Genomic DNA, 21,841 nt, shown 5'->3' with positions numbered 1-21,841 from the left:
TATAAACATTTTGCTTATTGAAACAAATTGCTTTTCCTCCCCAAACAAGGAAGTCTCCTTCCATTGAATAATTATTTCTCTGAGATGAGGTATTTGTTCACAAAAGCTAAATCACTATCCAGCCAAATTTCTTTACTTAAAAGTGACAATTACTGTCCTAGCCTGTCAGTGGTTAGAGCATTGGCCCACAGACTGAAGGGTGGTGGTTTCAATTTTGGTCAAGGGCACATACCTTGGTTGTGGGCTCAATCCTTGGCCCTGGTAGGGCACATACAGGAGGCAACCAACTGATGTAGCTCTCTCACATTAATGTTTCTCTCCATCTCTACCTCTCCCTTCTACTCTCTCTAAAAATCAATGGAAAAAGTATCCTTGGGTGAGGATTAACAAAGAAAAAAAATAAAAGGGGTTATCTGTGTGGGCTGTGTCAGGGTTGCTGTCTGGTATGTATGAAATGGCACTTAGGAGAGCTTAGTGAGCATTTTAAAAATAAGTGGCTTTGACCCTGGCTGGTGTGGCTCGGTTGGTTGGTTGGTTGGTTGGGCGTCCTGTGCACCAAAGGGTTGCCAGTTCCATTCCCAATCAGGGCCTATCCCCCATAGGGGGCGTGCAGGAGGCAGCCAACTGATGTTTCTCTCTCTCGCTCCTTCCCCCTCTCTAAAAATCAATTAAAAAATACATTTTTATTGATTTCAGAGAGGAAGGGAAAAGGATAGAGAGATAGAAACATCAATGATGAAAAACATTGATTGGCTGCCTCCTGCACACCCTTTACTGGGGGATGGAGCCCGCAACCCAGGCATGTGCCCTTGGTTGGAATCAAACCTGGGAACCTTCAATCTGTAGGCCGACACCCTATCCACTGAGCCAAGCCGGCTAGGGCTCATTTAGATTTTTGACATAACAAAGGGTTGCCAGTTCCATTCCCAATCAGGGCCTATCCCCCATAGGGGGCGTGCAGGAGGCAGCCAACTGATGTTTCTCTCTCTCGCTCCTTCCCCCTCTCTAAAAATCAATTAAAAAATACATTTTTATTGATTTCAGAGAGGAAGGGAAAAGGATAGAGAGATAGAAACATCAATGATGAAAAACATTGATTGGCTGCCTCCTGCACACCCTTTACTGGGGGATGGAGCCCGCAACCCAGGCATGTGCCCTTGGTTGGAATCAAACCTGGGAACCTTCAATTTGCAGGTCGATGCTCTATCCACTGAGCCAAACTGGCTAGGGCTCTAAAAATCAATTTTAAAAAAAGTGGCTTTGAATTTCTTTTCATAGATTTGAAAGTCATTTGCCTTTTCTTCCTTAGAGAGCTGTGTGTTATATGTCTCTTGTGTTGTTGGTCCTTTTCCATTTGATGTGCAAGAGACACCAGGGGTAGGTCTGTGTCTCCTGCTGTCTCCTCTCTCCCGGCTGAAAGCCCAGTGCTGCCCTGCGGCCAGCGGCCCCTGCCCATGAGTGTTCCTGTGCTGGTCCCTCCCCCAGGTTTCTACCTCGCCGACTCTGTGTGAGGCTCATCTGTGTCCTGACAGGTCTCTCTGTTCCAGACTAACAGACACAAGTGTGTGTGAACTTGTCTTTCCTCCAGGCTCTTTGGAAGTTTCTTTAGCGCAGGAGCCTCTTCTTGCCACTGAGTTGCCTCCTGTAGCACTTTGTGCACAGTAGGTACTTATTTAATGTTAGTCGAGTGGTGGGTGCAGCTTCATCTGGTCCCTAGGCATTTGTCGAGCATTGATCTGCTGGGTGCAGGGATGGGTACACCAGTGAGCAAGACAGACGGTTAAGAAGCTGTGGAGCCCACACACCTGCAGTCTGTAGTACCAGGGCGCTCGGGTCTCGCCGTCTGACAGAGTACCCCCGCTGAGCCTCTGCACTCTGCTGTGCATTCAGCGTTGTGTCCTTCCCTCTCAGGATGCTGAGGAGTGTGACAAGGCAGGCAGTGTGGCCACCTGCCAGGCGGTCATGCGAGCTGTGATTGGCATTGGGATCGAGGAGGAGGACCGGAAGCACACCTGGATGGAAGACGCTGACAGTGTGAGTCTGGTCCTTGGGCCTGGAGTCTGTTTGGGTTTGAAAATCTCTTTGATCTGCTGGTGGATAGCCATCATTGCCGTCGGAAGGGACAGCTCTCTCTACCCCAGGTCCGCGGGAAGAGCTGCTTTTTTAGCACTCACTCACCTGCAGAGGACCCGCCCCAGGCTTACACGCTTCCTTAGCTGTTTACCTCTGGGCATCTGGCTGGTCCGCACCCCCTGGTTTCTGTTATAAATTGCACTCAGAAAACATTTTGCACACAGAGCTTTTGCCTACTTTAAGATTACTTCCTTAGAACAGTTGTCCAGAGAAGACAGGGCCCAGTCAGTAAGCACAGGTGAAGCATTTTATTCCTTGCACGTAGCCCGTTTTTAGCTTTTTTATTTTGAAATGATTTAGCCTTACCTGAAAGTAGCAAAGCTGAATGAAGAATTCTTATGTGCCTTTCACCCAGATTTCACCAGACTTACCCATTTTACCACATTTGCTTTTTCATTCTCCACGTGCACACACACGCCCCTCATCTATCTGCATCCTTTGAGAGTAGGTTGTAGATGGCGTGGCCCTTTACATCTGAAGACCTCAGTGTGTGTCTCTCTGAAGGAGGACAGCCGTGAGCTTGCTGACACTCATATGCAAGCTCAGCACAGCTCTCAGTCGGGAGGGGTGTTGGTGCAGGACCGGTAGTAAGCTGCGACTTTATTCAGATGTCAGTGGTTGGCTCAGCTGAGTTCTGTTGCATAGCTGCGAGGGTCACTTCCTCGGGTCTCCATGGCCTGAGGAGGGCTCTGGTCTGTCTCTGGTTTCCATGAGTCTGGTGTTTTTGAGGCGTACGGGCCAGTGGTTCTGTGGGGCCCCTGGATTCAGCCTGCACTGTCTCATGGGCAGGTTGAGGTTCTGCATTTTTGTGAGGACTGTGTCTTCCCGGCGGGTTGTGTTGGGGGGCGTCTGTGCCCATTCAACTCTGACTAGCTCAGGTGGCGCTTGCCAGGCTCGCCAATGGAAGGTTACTGGTTTTCCCCTTTTAATTAATCAGTATTTTGTGGGGAGACACTTTGAGACTCCCCACACCTTGTTCCTCGCCAAACTTTGACCTGTGGGTCCATTAACTTTGGCCTGTGTCAGTTACTGCCATGGTATTTGCCAAATGGAGGTTTTTTAAATGTTGTTTCTTCTGATTTATTAGAGTTTATTAGTAGGAATTCCACAGTAAAGAACAGCCTCCCTCTCTCCCTCATTTGTGTGGCGTTACTCCTTTACATCAGGAGGGACTGAGGATCTCACGCCATTCTCTGGGATTCTGTCCACCATGGCCGTCGTCCCAAGTCCTGTGTGCACTGTGGGCCCCTCCCTCCCCTGAAGGCAGGCATTGGCACTGCCCCGGCTACCAAGCTGGCCTGCAGACGGCCTCTGCACACTGACCACCCTCTTGGGTTGTGAGACACAGGCCAACTGCGACATCTGTTACAAACCTTTAACATGTAATACGACATACAAAAGTATGAAGAATCCTTATATAATAAAAGCCTAATATGCTAAGTGTCCGACCGTTTGTTCAACCAGTCGCTATGATGCACATTGACCACCAGGGTGCAGACGCTTCGACCGGTAGGTTAGCTTACTGCTGGGGTCTAGCCGATTGGGACTGGGTGAGACGGGCTGGACACGCCCTGGAGCCCTCCCGTGTCCCTCCCCAGCCCCGATTATGCACCGGTGCACCAGGCCTCGTAATTTAATAAACAACCACACAGCCTCTGTGTTGGGAGAAAATCGCTCAACACCCAGAAGACCCCAGACCCTGGCTGCCAAGCCTATGTACTCCGAATGCAGTTAGACCCTGTGCCTGTTTGCTTTCCTTACTGTTGGCCCCGTGGAGGTGTGGTGGGCATCGCCCTGCGGACAGCAGCAGCAGCTGGGGGGGCGGGGGGGGGGCACCCACAGCCTGAGCTGGTGCCGGTTTCCATCCCCTTTGCGAGCACTAGAGCACGCACAGCTGTCCTTCAGAGAGCGCGTGCTCCTGCAGCGGAGCGGAGGCGTGTGCTTGGAGTGTGGAGTGTTTTCCTGGGGCTCTCACACCGACAGGCTGGCCCAGCTGCCATGTGAACCTGTGAGACTTGGGGCGATGGCCAGGGTGGACGGAGGTCTGAAAGCCTTTGTGACTGGCTTCCAGGACCTTGGTCAGAAGTGATGGTGAGGGTGCAGGCCAGTGTGCCTGGATCTGGTTCTCACTTCACCAGGTGCTTGCTCCTGGCCAGGACACACCCATGGCAGGGCCTTCCTGGTGTCTGCGGTGTTGGCTCAGTGGAGGCCATAGAACGAGAAGGGACCCAGTCTGAGGTTGCTGAAGCGGGACGTAGCTTTGGTGGCTCAGGTGCCCTCCTTGTGCGAAGACTGCACAGGTGTGAGGCCGCTTGTCCAATTTCAGTTCCCATCCCAGTTGCAAAACTTTGTTCCTGACACACTTCCTAGTGGCTTTTCGTCTCAAGACACAAGCCTGTTTTGACATGAGAGGACTTTTAGTATCTGCGGGGTGTGTGTGACTTACAGTTAAAAATACATACCACACTTTTTTTTCAAAAGGACCTCACATGCATGGCTGTGTTCACCCCGTGCCCACCTGCTCCCCTGCAGCCGTGGTGGGTGCTCCTCGCACCAGCTCCCATGTCTGTCTGGGCTGGCAGGCCGCCTCGTCACAGCCCCACATGCTCCCACTTTTGTGCTCACACCCCCATCCTCCTGGGGTTTCCCTCCTGTGTGGTGTGGTTTCTAACAGAGGGTGCCATTGGGGAGGGCGCCACACCTCCTGCTCCGAGGCCAGTGCTGGGTCGCCCATTCTTACGCCTGTCTCTGCTCCAGTGTGTGGCCCACAATGCCCTGGAGTGCGCACGAGCCATCTATGCCTACGCGCTGCAGGTGTTCCCCAGCAAGAAGAGCGTGTGGCTGCGAGCCGCCTACTTTGAGAAGAACCATGGCACCAGGTACGTGGGGGACCGTCTGCCCTGCATCCAGCTCACCGCCAGCTCTAGGCATGCAGTGCTCCCACAGATGGGAGCGCCTGGCCTGGAACTGCAGCTGGAGCTGTCCCCGTGGCTCCTCTGGCGATAGGATTATCACCGTTGTGCCGTTGTGACACTGAGGCGCAGAGGGGGCCTCTCTGCCAAAGCAAAGCACCTGCAGCCGAGCCTGGGGGTTCCTGGGTGCTGGAGCTCAGAGCCCGGAGTCCACGTTTTGCCAGCTCTGGCTCCATCAGTGTGGGTGGTGCGGCATCTGTGTGTGGCCCACAATGCCCTGGAGTGCGCACGAGCCATCTATGCCTACGCGCTGCAAGAGTTGCCCAGCAAGAAGAGTGTGTGGCTGCGAGCCGCCTACTTTGAGAAGAACCATGGCACCAGGGAGTCCCTAGAAGTGCTTCTGCAGAGAGCCGTGGCCCAATGCCCCAAAGTGGAGGTTAGCCGCCTACTTTGAGAAGAACCATGGCACCAGGTACGTGGGGGACCGTCTGCCCTGCATCCAGCTCACCGCCAGCTCTAGGCATGCAGTGCTCCCACAGATGGGAGCGCCTGGCCTGGAACTGCAGCTGGAGCTGTCCCCGTGGCTCCTCTGGCGATAGGATTATCACCGTTGTGCCGTTGTGACACTGAGGCGCAGAGGGGGCCTCTCTGCCAAAGCAAAGCACCTGCAGCCGAGCCTGGGGGTTCCTGGGTGCTGGAGCTCAGAGCCCGGAGTCCACGTTTTGCCAGCTCTGGCTCCATCAGTGTGGGTGGTGCGGCATCTGGGCCAGGCAGGCATGGTTTTCATTTAAAATTGTGCTGGCTTTGGGTTGGAGTTGGTTTTTGTGCTCTGAGGAGGTCCTTGACAATTTAATTGTGCTTTGTAATTGAAAAAACCTTCGGACCTGCCTCGGGGCCACAGTCACTGATTAGATTAGGTGTTGCAATTCTGGTATTGAGTGGGCTGCCGGGGCATCGGCTCACGTCACTGTGCACCCTCTGCCCAGGCCGTCTGCTGCTGTCCCAGTGCTGGTGGGGATGGCCTTGCTGATTCGCCAGGGCTGTCGCTGGGAGCATTGAGGCCTCTTTCCTGTCTTTGGTGCTCCTGTCCCCTCCTTATTCCTGCCAGCTGGTTTGTGTTGTGGAGTTCACTCCTTTGGGGGCATTTTGAGCTCACCCTGTACAAGTTTGCCTCGGATGTCTTCTGCCTAGCAGAGCCTGCCCTCCCAGCTGTGGCCCTGGGCTCAGAGCTCCCCTCCTCCCATCTGGCACCTGTGCCATCTGCCGACCTAGGATGGTGAGGGAGGCAAGTGCCTGGTGCCTGGGGTCTCGGTTCCAGGGTTGTGTGCTGTTTGGCTTCCTGTAGGGGGTCTCACTGCTGAGGTCTGAAGAGGTCACCTGTGCCAGGTGGCATGAAAGAGGGGCGGTGGGCTTCACACCTGGTACCCAGGCTGGCGGTCTTCTTGCTCAATAGTGACCTAAAATAACTTTCTTCCAATAAGACAGTGTCTCCGGATGCCAGAGAGCGGATGGAGGCCATAATCTTTATCAGCAGATCTGTGGCTAGAGATGAAAGGCTCTCCTGTCACCCAGACCGTGACGTTATCGCTCCCTCCAGGACACACGGCTGTAAAAGGGTCTCCTGAGACGTCCCTCTATCAGGCTCTGCTATTTAAACAATGCGCTACTTTGTAGCACCCTCTGCAGTAGTTGATTTTAGAACCTTTATGGAGAGAAAAGATTTCCCCACACTCTCCCCATTGTAAACCTAGTCAATCATTGATGGTGTCGGACTTTGGAGCAGTAACTGTCTTTTCAGTGCCCGCGCCGCGGCTGCAGTGCCCTGTGCGCTTGTGGTGACCGTGGCCCGTCTTGCAGGGAGTCCCTGGAAGCGCTTCTGCAGAGGGCCGTGGCCCATTGCCCCAAAGCGGAGGTGCTGTGGCTCATGGGTGCCAAGTCCAAGTGGCTGGCAGGCGACGTGCCTGCGGCAAGGAGCATCCTGGCTCTGGCCTTCCAGGTGGGTGAGGTCGGCTGTGTTGCGAGGGCACCAGTGCGCGCACTTCCTCAGGGCCTCCTCCTGCCCACCGATGGTGCTGACCCTGGGGGACGTGCGTGGCCACAGTGCACAGGACTCAGACTGCTGTGCAGGCAGTTGGGGCCCCACGAGGACCTGAGAACAGGGAAGATGGCCCAGCTAGTAGACATCTGCCCCTTGGTCACCACCACTCAGTGTGACCACTGGCTAGATGTTCCGGAACACAGAACACAGGGTGAGCAGGTGGCATTTCGGTAGGGGGGTTGCGGGGGGCGGTGGAGCACACAGTGAGTGACAGCTAGGCTTTGACATGGAAGTTAGGCCATCCAGTTCTTGCAGCAGGGAGCCCTGTGCCCCTTGCCCCAAGCAGTCAGCCACCCACCTGGCCACATGGGTCACACGTGAGCAGCGTTACATCGAGGCAGCTGCACCCGGCCAGGCTTGTCGTGGCTGGTGTACCTACCTTTATTGCCACGTACAGTATCCTGATACTTTGTGACAGTGTGGGCGTTTGTCAGTAGTTTGCAGCATCCTTCATATAAACTGGGGTGCTGTGTAGAGGGGGATCTGTTGTGGCCCCAGCTAGCATGACAGAAGCTGTTGTTCTCGAGGGATTCCCTGAGAGGGGCTGACATGGAGCTGGCTGTGCCCTCTGCTGTCTCATTCCCCATGCTGGCCCCACGGCCAGTCACTGCAGCGCCGCTTTCGGGTTGGCGTCAGCAGTGTGGCCAGTGGGCTCCCAGGAGGCTGCTTGTGTTCAGTGAGCCCAGCCCTGCTCACTTCTGTCCTGTGCCCACCTTGGCTCTGCTGGGCTCACCCTCCAGGCCAACCCCAACAGTGAGGAGATCTGGCTGGCGGCTGTGAAGTTGGAATCGGAGAACAATGAGTATGAACGGGCCCGGCGGCTGCTGGCCAAGGCTCGGAGCAGCGCACCCACTGCCCGGGTGAGCAGATGGCTCAGGCCACACGGGGCCTCCTGATCTGCAGTGTCGGGAAGGGGGCGGTGGGGGGGGCCTGAGGCCAGGACACTGGACGCTCAGATTCGCTTTGAAACGTGCTTGTGTGTAAAGCCCACGTGGCTCCACAGCTCCAAGGCAGCTTACAAGGCACAGAGCAGGACAAACAGCACTTAAGGCGACCCGTTGTATGACCTTAAGCATCTACCACAAAGGTGTCAGCCCAGCCCGGGCCCAGTGCTAGAGGCTGGGCCAGAGCCGGTGGGATGGCTGACTGATACGTGCCTGCCCCCAGGTGTTCATGAAGTCTGTGAAGCTGGAATGGGTGCTGGGGAACATTGAGGCCGCCCAGGAGCTGTGCGAGGAGGCCCTGAAGCACTACGAGGACTTCCCCAAACTGTGGATGATGAAGGGGCAGATTGAGGAGCAGGAGGAGCAGACGGACAAGGCTCGAGAGGCCTACAGCCAGGGGGTGAGCTCTGCACGCTGCACACTTGGGCTCAGTGGTCAGCACCTGCTTAGCTCCTGCAGGGCCTCCATCCCCTCACTCAGGGCAGTGCTTCTCCTGGGCAATCCCGATGGTGTCTGACAACCCGACTCGGGGCCCTTCAAAGCTGTATGCACTGCATGCGGTGCAGGTTACGCCGTCTCTAATGTACAGCTGCTGTGTGCACACCCTGTACACACGTGAGCACTGCACAGCCGTGCACATAAACACACATGCATCCTGTACACCCATGTGCCCAGCACAGCCATGCACATAAAACCTTTAACCAAGACATGAAGTGGGTGGGTCTCCATGGCCATGGGCAGCCCGACTCTCTGGCTTGAGGAGCTGGCCATAGCTGTCACAGCCCCTCCCAGATGCCAGCCACGCCCCCTCTCATTGTCTGTCTTTTTTGGCCACAGCTGAAGAAATGTCCCCACTCCACACCCCTGTGGCTTTTGCTTTCTCGGCTGGAGGAGAAGATCGGGCAGCTGACCCGAGCTCGGGCCATTTTGGAAAAGTCTCGCCTGAAGAACCCGAAGAACCCCGGGCTGTGGTGAGTCTCGTGCCAGCTCACGCTTGGGCGCCCTCGCTGGTGCTCACAGGCAGCCTCTGGGCAGTGTTTCCGGTTCAGGCTTTGCAGGAAGAGTGGCAGGTCCCGGCTGTGAGGAGGGTGCAGCCCAGGTGCTCAGATGTAGTTTAACTTGTCTCTCAGAGCAGGTGTCCAAGGAAGCCAGCAGCTAACGATGGGGGATCAAGGATAGAGGAAGTCACAGAGCTGCTCCATAGAAGACATGGCATCTAGGCGAGACCATGAGGGATGAATAGGAGTTTCTTGGGTGAAGGTGGCATTTTGCCCACAGGAAACTGCATACAGAGGTGCAGCGCAGGGCTCAGAGCCAGGGCCAGAGCATGCGGCGGGGGCTGAGGGAGACGCCCTTGTGTTGTGTACACGCAGCCCCCGCAACACGCCACTATCCTCCCACCCATCTTCCTGGCACCAGAGGAAGACCAAGAGTGTCAGTGCCCTGAAGAAATGCGATGTCAGGATTTCAGGCCCCGGGCAGGGCCATTGCAGTGGGCCCCACAGTGTGGCACCAGTGTCTCCCTGCTCCATGTGGCAGTATGGGCGGCTCCAGCTGCTGCAGCTCTGTGGTCGGGCTGTCTGTCTGCCGACAGGCACTAGACCCCTCCCTCTTGGCCTGTGTCCTCAGGTTGGAGTCCGTGAGGCTGGAGTACCGTGCGGGGCTAAAGAACATCGCCAACACGCTCATGGCCAAGGCGCTGCAGGAGTGCCCCAGCTCCGGTGAGGCCTGCGGGGTCCCAAGCAGGGCTGCAGGCACTTCCTGGGGTGGTGGGTCCCAAGATTCAGTGGGCTGTTCACAGTGTTTGGTTTGCATGAGTCAGTTTAGTCACAAGGTTTATTAACACGATCATTGAGACATTGCAACTGAATTCGCTGTCGGGGGCACTCCACTTCCTGTTGTGAGGTGCTGCCACTTCTTCCTTCGCCTTTTACCATGTCACCCCAAGTCTGTGAGGGATGCACATGCAGCATAAACGGGTTTGGAGTGAAAGGGAATGAAACAACCTCTAAGCCACTGCTCAGAGACCACTACTTTGAGCTTCTTATAAAGTAACGAAGTATGTTTAGTTTGTGTTTTTCCATTGCTTTCCAGAGAGAGTGGAAGAGAAGGGGGGGGAGAGACATTGATGTGAGAGACACACATCGACTGGATTGCCTCCCGCAGGCGCCCCAACCAGGCAGGGAGCAAACCTGCAACCCAGGTACATGCCCTTGACTAGGGGTCAAACCCAGGGCCCTTCGATGTTTGGGCTGACACTCTGAATCACTGAGCAGCACTGGCCAGGACTAGTATGTTTAATTTTGTGCCTTTTTTTAAAGCTGAAACTTTTGTGAGAATTTTTTGTTATCGGTGACTCTTCAAGGGTGTATATTATAAAATTTTGTAGATATGACAAAAAGCACCGATCCCCTGTTACTCAATTTTTAATCTGATTTTAATTCAGTATTACAACCTTTCTGTGTGAATCTTTACTAGCGTTTCTAGGTTTTATTACAATAGATTCTTGGGTGTGGAATTACTGAATCAGCAGGAGTGAGGCCTCGTTGTTATTTCCGATGGTCATCCCCAGAAAGTTGTCCAGTCTGTGCCCTCAGAGCTGCAGGTCCCAGGCGGGCACCGGGACGGCGGGCTCATGTGGTCTTTGCAGTGCTCCCTAAGCAGGACTCTCCTCTCGGGCAGCGGTGCTGGCTGGATGGGCACGTTTCCGAGCCATGGTCAGAGCCTGAGGCGTGTGTCTCTGAGTTTCAGGTGTCCTGTGGTCTGAAGCCATATTCCTGGAGGCCAGGCCCCAGAGGAAGACCAAGAGTGTCGATGCCCTGAAGAAATGCGAGCACGACCCCCATGTGCTCCTGGCCGTGGCCAAGTGAGTAGAGAGTCCCTGTGGGGCTGCTGACCTGGGGACCTGACTGCTTCCCGCCAGGGTCCGCCTGGTCTCTGGAACAGTGCAGGCTCCCTGGTCCTTGGTGTCTAGACCTCAAGCACTTTGGCCTCTTGGGGTAGAGGCCCCGCGGACGTGAGCTGCTGGATTGTCTGGTCCCCTCTGTCCAGTTCTTCAGATGGGACTTCTCTGTGTCTGCCACTTTGTAGCTACACATACACGTGCCCTGGGTTTCAAAACAGAGACAGACTTCGAATGTTGGTCCACACAATTTAATTCATAAGCCAAGCCCCTCTGGCTGAAAGGGCTGTAAGCAAGGAAAGTGTCTCCCCACACCAAGGGGACAGTCGTTCCTGGGGGACCTGGGAGCCGTCAGGGCCATGGGTCCAGCTGTCAGTGCCCGGGTTGTGGAAATGCCACCTCCTTTAGGGCAAATGGTCTCTGGGCAAAAGGAAGTCAGTGACCTCACACCTTGAGCTTGTGTGTTGAGTGCTGGGTCAGGGGCTCCCTGGGGAGGTGTGAGCTGTGTGAGGCGTGGGAAGGAGCTCAGGGTCTTGGGAACACTGGGTGAGGGTGTGGCCCATGAGTGGCTTGCAGGAGGACTTCCTGAGAGGAGTGGGACCTACGTGCAGGGCAGGGCTTCCGTATGGGCTGGGCTCCTGGCGCTGCTGCTCACCCGGAGGAGGTGGCACCTGGGCGGTCGAAGCCTGAGCCAGGGAAGTGCCCAGCTGGCCTTCGCCCTCTTCCTCAGGTGCTGCCCAGCACCTCCTCTCACTGCTGTGGGGACAAGGGCTTCCCACAGGCTCCCGAGGCCTGTCGGAGCTCCCTCCCTCCTGTTCTGTGCTTCCGCCTCCCAGAGTGACCTTTATGTGTGCCACTCAGATAGGGCAGCCATAAACCTCATAAAAGGCTTTGCTAAAGTCAACAAGTCACTCCTTGCTGTTCCCGGGCTGGTGTTCTGTGTGCCTGCTATCTGAGTTTGTGCTCTTTAAATCACAGTTTATCTAACACCAAGCAATTAAGAATGCCACAAGGCTTAAAAAACAATCAAGCTATCATTGCATCAAATTACTCGTTTCGTACAGACCGGCCCCAGCAGCTGCCTGGAGTGGCGGGTTAGTGGTGCCCTCCTCTGCGTTGGTGACTCTGGTGGAGAGGGAGGTGGGCCTAGGTGGAGGGTGGAAGCAAGTCCTCCCATCGTCCTGTCCTCACTGACGTGCAGAGGGCTCTGTGGGCCCTCGATCTGGTCGCGGATGATCCTCCCCCGTGGCCTGGTTCCAGGTATCTTGTCTGCTGTGCCCAGGTGCCCGTGCTGACCTGAGGCCCCCCTCCTCGGGGTTGGCTGCCTGATGGGCAGGAGCAGCCAGACCTTCCCTTCCTTCCCTAATCAAAACCTTAGTTTACATTTTTGTCAGGTTTACTTTCATCCCCTTGTATTTTATCCAGAGGAAAAGAGTGATGGGAAGGAGTTGGAAGTTCCTTACTCTGTGTGTAGGTTTTCTAAGAAACAGTTTGGTTAGACACTTGGAGAACGGCTCCAGTTCGTGATCTGCACCGGTTTCCGGGTGGCCAGGCCCTTCCTCAGCCTCCTGGGGGAGCCCAGGGCTTGCAGGGAGGACAGGTGCCACGGTGGGTCTCTGGGCTCATGCTGCACCCGCACATGGGGAGACCGGAGACCGGCCATCACTGGCCGCTCACCCTGGGTTCTCCCCCTTCTGCTTCTGACAGGCTGTTCTGGAGTGAGCGCAAGATCACCAAGGCCAGGGAGTGGTTCCACCGCACCGTGAAGATCGACTCCGACCTGGGGGATGCCTGGGCCCTCTAGGCAGGGGGCAGGATGCGGACAGCAGCTCTGCTGATGGCTTTTCCTCTGCAGCTGTCTCCTGGTTATAGTTCTGTAGCCTCACAGCCCGAAGTGTAGATGTTTGGGCCGTGTTAAGTGGCCTGTTAGCCTCTCTTGGTTGGTGATGGGATCATGGTAGAAATGAGAGTGGATTCCGAGCCCTGAGGATTGTCCTTGTGCCTCTGTGGGTCTGACTTCCCAGTATGGCTTCCAGGGGAGCCTGGGCTCACAGGGTGGGGTGGCCAGGCTATCTTGGGGTGCCCACGGGAAGTTGACTTTGCCTTTGAGGGAGGCAGGGGCTTGACTCTGCTGTGCATCTGGGTCAAGGCCTGCCCCGAGGTCATCTGTCTGGTGGGGTGGGGTGCAGTGGGGGCTGCTCCTACCAGGAGGGCCCTGCCCTGGTGTCAAGCAGGGCCCAGGCTGGGGCTGAGGTGCACGGTGGGACAGGTGCGGAAGAGGCTGGGAGGAGCCCTGTCTCAAGAGCCCTCTGGTCCCCCCCAGGAGCAGCGGGAGGAGGTGAGGAGGCGCTGCGAGAACGCCGAGCCACGGCACGGGGAGCTGTGGTGCGCCGTGTCCAAGGACATCGCCAACTGGCAGAGGAAGATCGGGGAGATCCTCGTGCTGGTGGCAGCCCGCATCAAGAACACCTTTTGACTGGGCGGTCCCTCTGGGCCGGGGTCTTGGGGCGGGTGGGCCAGTGTGCCTGCCTGCCATGGGAGGACGGGGAGGGGCTCAAGCAGTTTCTGCTCTGGAATTAAAGTTTTTCTAGGTAGCGTGTTGGGTTGGTGACCTGCTGGTTTTCTCTGGGGCTCCTGGCACACCAGTCTGGTCTGGAGGGCGCGTCGCTCTTGTGTGCAGGGAGGCCTCTGAGAGAGGAAGGTGACTCAGTGAGACTGTGGGGAAGGTGGTAGGAAGTGCACCTTCGCTGGTGACTCCTCTGTCCCCTCTGGAGCCTGCAGCTCTTCTAGAGGGGGGCACCAGATCACAGGTTCAAGTTGGGGTGGGGGGATGGCTTCCATGAGTCTGAGCGCACACAGCCACATCCTCAGGTGCCTCCAAGAGCCAGTGCCGAAGGGTACCGGGGAGGCCCTCGGCTGGTGTTGGAGGAAGATGTCACCATGAGAGAGGGTCGCACATTTTTTTTTATTTTTATTTTTTTTAATATATTTTATTGATTTTTTACAGAGAGGAAGGAAGAGAGATAAAGAGTTAGAAACATCGATGAGAGAGAAACATCGATCAGCTGCCTCCACATCTCCCACTAGGGATGTGCCCGCAGCCCAGGTACATGCCCTTGACCGGAATCGAACCTGGGACCTTTCAGTCCGCAGGCCGACGCTCTATCCACTGAGCCAAACCGGTTTCGGCGAGAGGGTCGCACATTTGCAGGTGGACTTGCTTTTGCTGCTTTATACTCAGCAGAGCTCCGAAAGCTTTTGCAGCTGTCCTCTTCCGTACGCTGAACAGGATCTGCCTGGGACACTGGCGGTTGAGGATGAAGGACCTCCTTAGGCGCTGCAGGGAGAGGCAGGTGGCTGCACTCGCTTTCCTTCCATCTCTTCTGGACGAGGCGGGAGGTCTGCCCGGGGCCCTGCAGACAGAGTCCTGCAGCTTCTAGGAGCTCATTCGTCTCTGATGTGGAAAGCAAGGCCCAGGGAGGGACAGCGACTGGCTGTGGCCACAGGGATGTGGGTGGCCTTCTGCGCCCCAAGTGGGGCGTGTCTCCTGGGCACCTCCTCTGGCTTTGATGTCAGGTGAGGCTTCCTTGGGAAGTTCCAGAGCATCAGGATTATCCACACGTGAATGTCTTGGGGGTTGCTTTCTCAAGTGCTTTGAGGTACATTATTTTTCTCCTTGGGAAAACACTTCAGCTTTTCTTCAGCTGACATTTTTTCAACTGCAACTTCCGGCGAGCGGGTTCCAGAGGCTGTCCCTATCCTTCGGGCCAGGCGGGGTGCTGTGGCCCAGCTAGGAAGGGCAGCAGCTGAGTGTTGGACGAGTGGGAAGTCCCACGCCAGGGACCTGCTGGGGCAGGACCCCTGGGCGTCAAGTGTGGGGCTGGCGTGGTGGGGATAAAGTCCCCCTTGCTGGTTCTGTCATGGCCAGGTTCCTGGGAGAGAGCACTGCCAACCTCAGAGGGAGACCCAGATGGGGGGGTGGCCCCCCACTTCCTTGGCTCCCCTCCCCCACCTAGCTGTACTGCCCACTGGCACCCCACCCCCTTTGGGACAGCACATGTCTATGGGGCTGGTGACTCAATCCAGGACCCACTGGGTGGGAAGAGAGCCCAGCACTGCTGGGTCCAGGGTCAGGTTAATTGGAGAAGCGATTGGATACGGAGTTGGGAGAGGGAGGGGGCAGGCTGGGATCCTGGGGCCTCCCTCCTCCCTCCCTCCTTTGCTGGAGGAGCCAACTTCAAAAGCCTTGTCCGCCTGCCGCCAGCCCAGCCACAGCCGCCCTGCTGCAGCCTGTCCAGGGAAGCCTTTGGCTGGGGTTGACTGGGCTTGGAGCCGGACCTGGAGAGCTTTGCGCACCCCACCTGAGGACCCCAGGATCATGTTGGAGACTCACGGGCAGGAGTGAGGGAGGGCCTGCCCCTGAGAGGCCCATGGTGAGCAGCTTTGGGCCCAGGGAGGGGACTCACTGGCCCAAGGGCTGGGAGGTGGAAGCAGGCACCGCCCAGAAGGCTGTGTGATCCTCGGTGCCCCACCGACCGGCCAGGACCGACTGGGAAACCCCCTTGGGTGGCCACGGAGCCTGGCCCTGTGTGCTCAGGCCGCAGGTGCTGGCTGAGCTTTTCCCGGCAGCGTTGGGGGCAGGGAGTCTGCAGGGCTGGGCTGAGCCGTGGGCCCTGAGTGCGCACGTGCGTGTGTGCCTGTAGGGGGGACGGGACAGACGGGCCTTCTGAGGATCCCTGGGCAACAAACATGACCACTTGGACGTCCCTCCTCCAGCACCATCTTGTTCTGTCACCGTGCTCTGACCCACAGCAGGCAGAGGGGCGATTCTGGGTTGGCCATCCTCCTGCATGCCCCAGGGTTGAGAAGGGGCACGGCTAATTGCATCTGCTCCTCCAATGGCCAGGTGGCCCTTGCAGGAGCCCCGCAGACACCAGGCCTGGGCGCCTGCAAGGGTGCTCAGCCCAGGAGGCTGTCTGCCAGGGCTGGGAAGCGGAGTCGAGTCCTGGTCTCGCTCGGTTCACTTGATTAATTTTCCAGTCGCTGTTGGATTTCATCTTGGGGCCCGAGGGTGGGTTTGGGGGCTGGGAGCTAGAGACAAATCTTTCTTATTGATGTTTGAGTTTCGGGGGGGAGGGGCGGGGTTGGATTTCTACTCATGAGAGCTGGCCCTCCCCCCCACCATTCTGAGGAGGGAGGCCTTAAATGGAATATCTGGTGGGGCATAGTATGGCCCCCTCCCTTCTCGTCTTGGGATTTCCCCAAGCCTTACACTTCTAAAGGGGTGTGGCCATGAGTTCTGAGCCTTCACCCTGTCCTGGTTGGGTTAGGGGTGCAGGAGGACCCCCATTTCCTGGGTCAGAGCTGATTGTAGTAGCCCCTGATAGGGGTAGTTCTGCCCAGGATTCCTGTGGGGAGGGTGGGTGCACAGAGGCGAGCAGTGTGCTGGGGCATGGGGCACCCAGCAAGAGGCCCAGGCTCTGGGAGGGGGCGGGAAGGGGCACCCTGCTGTACCCCGCCTAGGCCAGGCCTGCCCCACAGTCTTGTGGGCTCGAACCTGTCTCCTTTCCAGCCTCACCCACTCAGCGTTCAGCTGGCTTATTGTAGTACTTTTTTCTTAAATCGTGTTTTATCTTCAATTACAGGTGACACACGATTCTATTAGTTTCAGGTGTACAGCCCCGTAAACCCAGCACCAGCCTAGTGATTAGAGTATTGCTGACAGTACCTCGCTGTGCGTCCCATGACTGTTATGTAAGCAGCAGGGACTTGTCCGGCCCTACCTGGGCCTCAGCTGCTTGTTGGATGTTGGGGTGACATCTGCATTTACACCAGCTCAGATTCCTCAAGGTTGGGGGCGGAGCACACTGCCTGTGAGGCTGCTGGAGGAGAGACCCCTCCATAGGCCTGGGCGCCCCACCCTGACCTAGTGGCCTTTTAGGTAACCCCCAAGCCGGTGCCGCTCCCCGCCCAGCCCCGCGCCTGCAGTGTCCCCGACGTGCTGCGCCACTACCAGGCTGTCATCTTCGAGGACCTGCAGGCCGCCGCGAGGCGGGCAGGGCCAGGGGACGCAGGGGACGGGCCAGGCTCCAGACATCTCCATTTCGTTCAGAAAAACCAGACTGACGCCGTGGCCCCTGGACGGCGGGGTCGGGTGGGGCCCTCCTGTGGCGCCCAGAAGGTGAGAGGCCCCGCCCACGCCCTCCAGCCTCCTTCCTGGCGTTTCCCATCCGGCTCTGCCCCCAGCCCCGCCATTTCCTCCCTTTCCTAGGAGCACAGTATTCTAGTGTCCATCGCGGCCCTGGGGCGGGCCCTGCGTGGAGCGGTGGCTGGGGACCCCCGCGGGGCCCTGGAGAGAGCTGCCTGGACCGTGGCCCTGCGCACCGAGGCGGTGATGCGGCGCCACTGCCGGCCGCTGCGCCAGGTGTGCGCCCGTCCCCGAGCGTGTGCGCGTCTAGGCCCCGGGCCCTCCCATGACCTGGGCTTCACAGTGGCCCCTGACCGGCGTGAGCTGGGGCGGGGGGGGCTCCCGGATTGTGCACACGTGCTGACCGCCCCTTCCCGACAGCAGAGCCGCCGGGGCTGGTGGGCTCGGCCGCGCCCTCAGCGGCATCGCGGCAGGCGGAGGCGGCTCCTGCTGCGAGCCCTGGACGCCGTCGCCACCTGCTGGGAGAAGCTCTTCGCCCTGCGAGCCTTGGACAGCCGGGGCCCCTAGCTCGCCCTGCCAGGCTCGTTTGGTGACCACCGAGGGCTCCGTGCTGACCTGGCTGACCATTGAGTCCCACCCAGGTCTCATCCTGACCCCTGTTCACCCGAGGGCGCGGGACCTGGAGGTGTGAGCCCTGTTGGTACCAGGCTGCCCTGCACACACCGAGAGAGGCCTCAAAAAAAGTGCTGAGAAGCAGGCCCGGGAGGGAGGGCTGTTGGGGAACCTGGGGTACACTTCCTTTACACCTGGGCACGCGCTGCCCTCCCGACCTCGGGCAGCAGGGGGCAGCTTCCAACGCTGGACTCTGGCTCCGTCGGCGGCTTTAGGCTGGGGTGGAGGGGACTCCTGCAGGCGCTGCAACATGTTGAGTGTCCGTGGGCTTCTCTCTGGAGCGGGGGAGGGGAGGGGAAGGCTGGGCTTTGTGAATTCACAGCAAAACAGCCGGATAAAGGAAACGGGCCTGAAGGGAAGCCAGAGTCGCTGGCCCTGGCTGCAAGCGGGGCCAGGCCATTTCCTGCGGCCCTGGGAGGGGTGGCTGTGGCCCCCTTTGTGGGACTGGACAGGCTGGCCAGAGACCCACTGTCTCATACCCTGGAGACCCTGCGTTTCTTGACCGAGTGGGGCACCAATCCCTGCTTCCCCCCTCGCGACTGCATGGCCCTGGGGTCTGTGTCCCCTGCCAAGTCCAGCCTGTGGCCAAGGGGGGATCCGGCAGGCAGGGCCACTGGCTAAGGCGGATGCTTCTCCAGAGACGGCCCTGCCTCAGGTCCTGGCAAAGCCGAGGCAGGAGGAGCAGGAATCCCTTCAGGGGGCAGCCATGGGCATGACCATCGGAGCATGACTGACCCTGCCCAGCGCTCACTGTGTTAACATATTGAGTCTGTGCAGCAGGAACTAGTGTCCATTTTCTAGGTGAGCAAACTGAGGCACCAGGTCGGGACTTGCCCCAGGGCACATGCCAGGAAGTGTAAGAGCTAGGGCAAGGCCAGCAGGAGGCGGTCCCTGAATGTGCCCTTGGGCAGCGGGAGGGCCAGGCTCCTGGCTCAGTGCTCAGCCTCAGCTCACTCCTAAGTCCTGATCAAGGGAGACCCCAGTGCGAGGGCCGGGGGCGGGGGGGCGGGGGGGCTTTGTGGTTGAGGCTAAAGGAATAGGCTGGGACATGAATGAGTCGATGGAGGTCCAGGCAACCGGAGGGTCCTGGCCTGAGTACCTGGGTGTGTCCTCTTGAACTTGGGGGACACTGATGAGGGGAGCAAACCTGTGTTGGATGGAGCAGTCCCATCCTGGGGCTCCTGCTGTGTGGGCCCCTCAGTATCCAGGTAGGGGAACAGGTCCAATTTGGTTGGAGCCTAAGACATGGGGTCGCTGAGTTGGGGCTGAAGAAGGTTCTTGGCGTCAGTGCAGGGGCAGGAGGAGAGCAGGCCCTCCCAGGAGGCCCCCACTAGGCTCCTGTCTTTCCCAGGCAGCCAGCTCTCAGCACTTGGACCTGCCCCAGGCCTGGGGCCATGGGGAGAGCATGCCTGGCATGGCCTCCAGGCACTCATGGCTGCTGCCCACCCACCATGCTCTCTCCTGCTGCCTTGGAAGTGGGTGGTAACAGGCAGTCCCTTCCTCCACCCATGTGGTTCACACAGACCACAGCCTGGGGAGCTGTGGGGGGGAAGCAGAGGTCTCAGAGTTCTAAGGACACAACCCCCACCCAAGTCCTGGGCCACGACCACATGAGTGGGTGAGATGCCCCCACTTCCTGGCCCCACCTGGTAGTGTGTGTGTCTGTGTCAGTGTGCACACAGGTGTGTGCTGAGGGGTTACCTTTGAGTGTGTACATAGAGGTGCGTGTGCAACACAGTCCAGGCTCCTGCTTCCCCCTCCCCCACCCCTACCCCTGCCCAGCAAGCTCCCCTCTCTGAGGCCCTCCTGGTCCTGGCAAATTGAATGCCCGGGGGGCGGGCAGTAGAGGCCTCTGGTCTGAGCCAGCAGAACACAGAGCTCCCATGATCTTGCTCCTGCAGCACCCTCACCCACCCACTTCCACCCTCTGACCTTTCTCTTGAGGCTTCAGACATGCCAACCCCTGGATGATGGGCCAGTATTGTGGATGTGGGGGACCCGGGCCCTGTCCCCTCACCTTAGAAGCCATCTGGCCTGCCTAGTATGGCTCAGTGGTTGAGCGTCAACCTATGAACCAGGAGTTCAAGGTGCAATTCCTGGTCAGGGCACATGCCCAGGTGTGGCGTGTGCAGGAGGCAGCTGGTCGATGTTTCTCTCTCATCGATGTTTCTAACTCTCTATCTCTCTTCCTTCCTCTCTGTGAAAAATCAATAAAATATATTTTTTTAAAAAAATTATAAACAAAAAAACAATGATAGATTGTTCATGATTAAAAAAACTATCTGTATCCTAAGACTGCTGTAAAATCAGCACAAACTACTCGGCTCAGAACAGTAGGTGTTTCTTTCCTCACGATTCCAGAAGCCAGAGTCCAAACTCAGTGTCACGGGCCTGAAATCAAGGTATCGGGGGCCGTGCTCCCTCCAGGGCCCACAGGAGGGCCCTTCCTGCGTCTCGCAGCTTCTGGCGGCCGGACTCAGCAGAGGGGCTGTGTCGCTGCCATCTCCGCCTCCTCTCAGGAGCGTGTTGCCCTTGGATTCAGGGCCACACCTGCCAAGACCCTTTTTCTACATACGGTGCCACTCACAACTTCTGGGTGTGCACATACGTCTTCTGGAGGTCAGGGTAGGCTTCTGGCTTTTGGGACAAACTTTATTTGGGCTGAGTAGGGGCACGTACAGAGCCACACGGCTGCTGAGACAGACTAGAGGGAGAGCCGGGTGCCCGTCCAGACCCCAAGGTGCTGGCTGTTCTTCAGGCCTGCCACTGGGACCCCCTCCGTGTGTTGCTCACCACAGCACACGAGCGCTCAGTAAATGCACTGGCTGGGACTGCCCCGCGCGGACAGAGCTGGAGCGAGACAACCACAGGGACAGGGGCACTGGCTCAGTGCACGGGCTCGTGTCCATGTGTCTGCCAGGTATGCACTGCCCTCCCTGCTGAGGCCCTGGGCCTGTGGCTTGAGCCTGGTTCTCTCAATGTAAAACCAAACCGTTTCTGTGGCTCACACATGGTGGGGTCAGGGCTGGGCCCAGTGCCGTCCTATCCCACACCCGTGCCTTCTCAGCTGCTTCCAGGAGGCGGGGGCGGGGGCACAGAGGAGGGCTGAGCAGCGGCAGATGGGGCTGCAGGGCAATGGCCAGGGTTGTGCAACTTCCCAAAGCAGGGAGCCAGGCCCCCACACAGCGCCAAGGAGGGCCAGGCGGACTTTGAAGAGTAGCCGTCCCGCGGACTCCCCAGACGGCGAGCTTTTGAAAGAACATCTGGAACCCGGGCCATCTGCAAAGTAGTCTCTGGGTTAGAAAAACCAAAGTTAGTCCCGACTTTGCCACTGTGTGTTCCACACCCCCACCTCTGCCCCTTCCCACACTGCCAACAGGCCCGGGGGTGGGGTATGAGCCCTTCCCTGGGGTCCTCTCATGGGCTCTGGCAGCACCTCCCCCCGTGTCCCCTGCCCCACTGGCCACCCCCAGCCTGACATGCAGTTTGGGGTTCATGGAGCCACAGCTGCCCCATATCTGTGCTGGGTGCTGAGGACTGGGCCGGGTCCGAGCGGGAGCCCAAGGAAGCACCTGCAGGGAGACCCGGGCGCGGCCCGCCAGCAAGGGCCCTGGCGTGTGAGCCTGAGCTGGATGGGCCCTTGGTCCTGCAGGTGTGCAAGGAGGCTGCCTGCTCCAGCTGGGCTGCGGGAACAAACAAGGCCCCACTCCAGGAAGCAGAGCAAACACTCCTGGTGGGGGTGCCAGGTGCTGCAGCCCATTGTCCTTGCCAGTGGCCTGTGGGACCCTGGGGAGTGCTCTGCGACAGTCCCCATCCTGCCCCCTCCCTAGCAAAGACCCAGCTTTGTCAGCACAGGAACAAATGGCCTTCTACCCTCCAATTACCCCCAAAGCCGCAGGGAGCCCTGCCGGGGGAGCCGTCCTGGGGAGGGAAACGCTGCGTCAGGCCCTGTGTGCTGTGGGGGAGGGCGTCCCTGCTTCGGACGCTGGCCCCTGGGCCCCTCCGGCCCGCGCTGTTCTCGGCGCGTTGGGA

General features: G+C 58.1%; 2 protein-coding genes across 3 annotated transcripts in view; both read left to right on the top strand.

Moving 5' to 3' along the window:
• PRPF6 (pre-mRNA processing factor 6) overlaps window positions 1-12,809 on the top strand; it is a gene marked incomplete at its 5' end in the record, with an annotated part of 46,713 nt that extends 33,904 nt beyond the window's left edge. The window contains 9 exons of the mRNA XM_015567665.1: window positions 1,912-2,034; window positions 4,891-5,012; window positions 6,903-7,041; window positions 7,884-8,003; window positions 8,311-8,487; window positions 8,925-9,058; window positions 9,717-9,808; window positions 10,839-10,953; window positions 12,697-12,809. Of these exons, the coding sequence (XP_015423151.1) occupies window positions 1,912-2,034; window positions 4,891-5,012; window positions 6,903-7,041; window positions 7,884-8,003; window positions 8,311-8,487; window positions 8,925-9,058; window positions 9,717-9,808; window positions 10,839-10,953; window positions 12,697-12,793 (1,119 nt within the window). The remainder of the gene's footprint in view (window positions 1-1,911; window positions 2,035-4,890; window positions 5,013-6,902; window positions 7,042-7,883; window positions 8,004-8,310; window positions 8,488-8,924; window positions 9,059-9,716; window positions 9,809-10,838; window positions 10,954-12,696) is intronic.
• Window positions 12,810-14,193: 1,384 nt separating this feature from the next.
• On the top strand, window positions 14,194-17,873 carry LOC107184058. 2 transcript variants are annotated; one of them, XM_015567684.1, is made up of 5 exons: window positions 14,194-14,565; window positions 15,254-15,422; window positions 17,102-17,170; window positions 17,261-17,413; window positions 17,561-17,873. In XM_015567684.1, the coding sequence occupies exons 1-5, from the start codon at window positions 14,447-14,449 to the stop codon at window positions 17,702-17,704; spliced, it is 654 nt and encodes a 217-aa protein (XP_015423170.1). In that variant the 5' UTR covers window positions 14,194-14,446; the 3' UTR covers window positions 17,705-17,873. The 2 variants fall into 2 exon arrangements, with proteins under 2 accessions (XP_015423170.1, XP_015423169.1); XM_015567683.1 differs by having other exon boundaries at window positions 17,558-17,873.
• Window positions 17,874-21,841: the final 3,968 nt, after the last annotated feature.

Source organism: Myotis davidii, unplaced genomic scaffold (assembly GCF_000327345.1).
Source record: "Myotis davidii unplaced genomic scaffold, ASM32734v1 scaffold244, whole genome shotgun sequence".
Lineage (NCBI taxonomy): Eukaryota > Metazoa > Chordata > Mammalia > Chiroptera > Vespertilionidae > Myotis > Myotis davidii.
Note: the sequence above shows the minus strand (reverse complement) of the source record. Positions and strands in the feature narration are given on the sequence as shown.

What these genes read in the sequence shown, in the direction of transcription:
- LOC107184058 (XM_015567683.1), top strand. Translation starts at nt 14,447, where the DNA reads ATGTGGAAAGCAAGGCCCAGGGAGGGACAGCGACTGGCTGTGGCCACA. An exon ending in TCCTCTGGCTTTGATGTCAG is followed by an intron (nt 14,566 to 15,253) that starts GTGAGGCTTCCT and finishes GCCTGCCGCCAG; the next exon opens with CCCAGCCACAGCCGCCCTGC. An exon ending in ACTGCCGGCCGCTGCGCCAG is followed by an intron (nt 17,414 to 17,557) that starts GTGTGCGCCCGT and finishes CCTTCCCGACAG; the next exon opens with CAGAGCCGCCGGGGCTGGTG.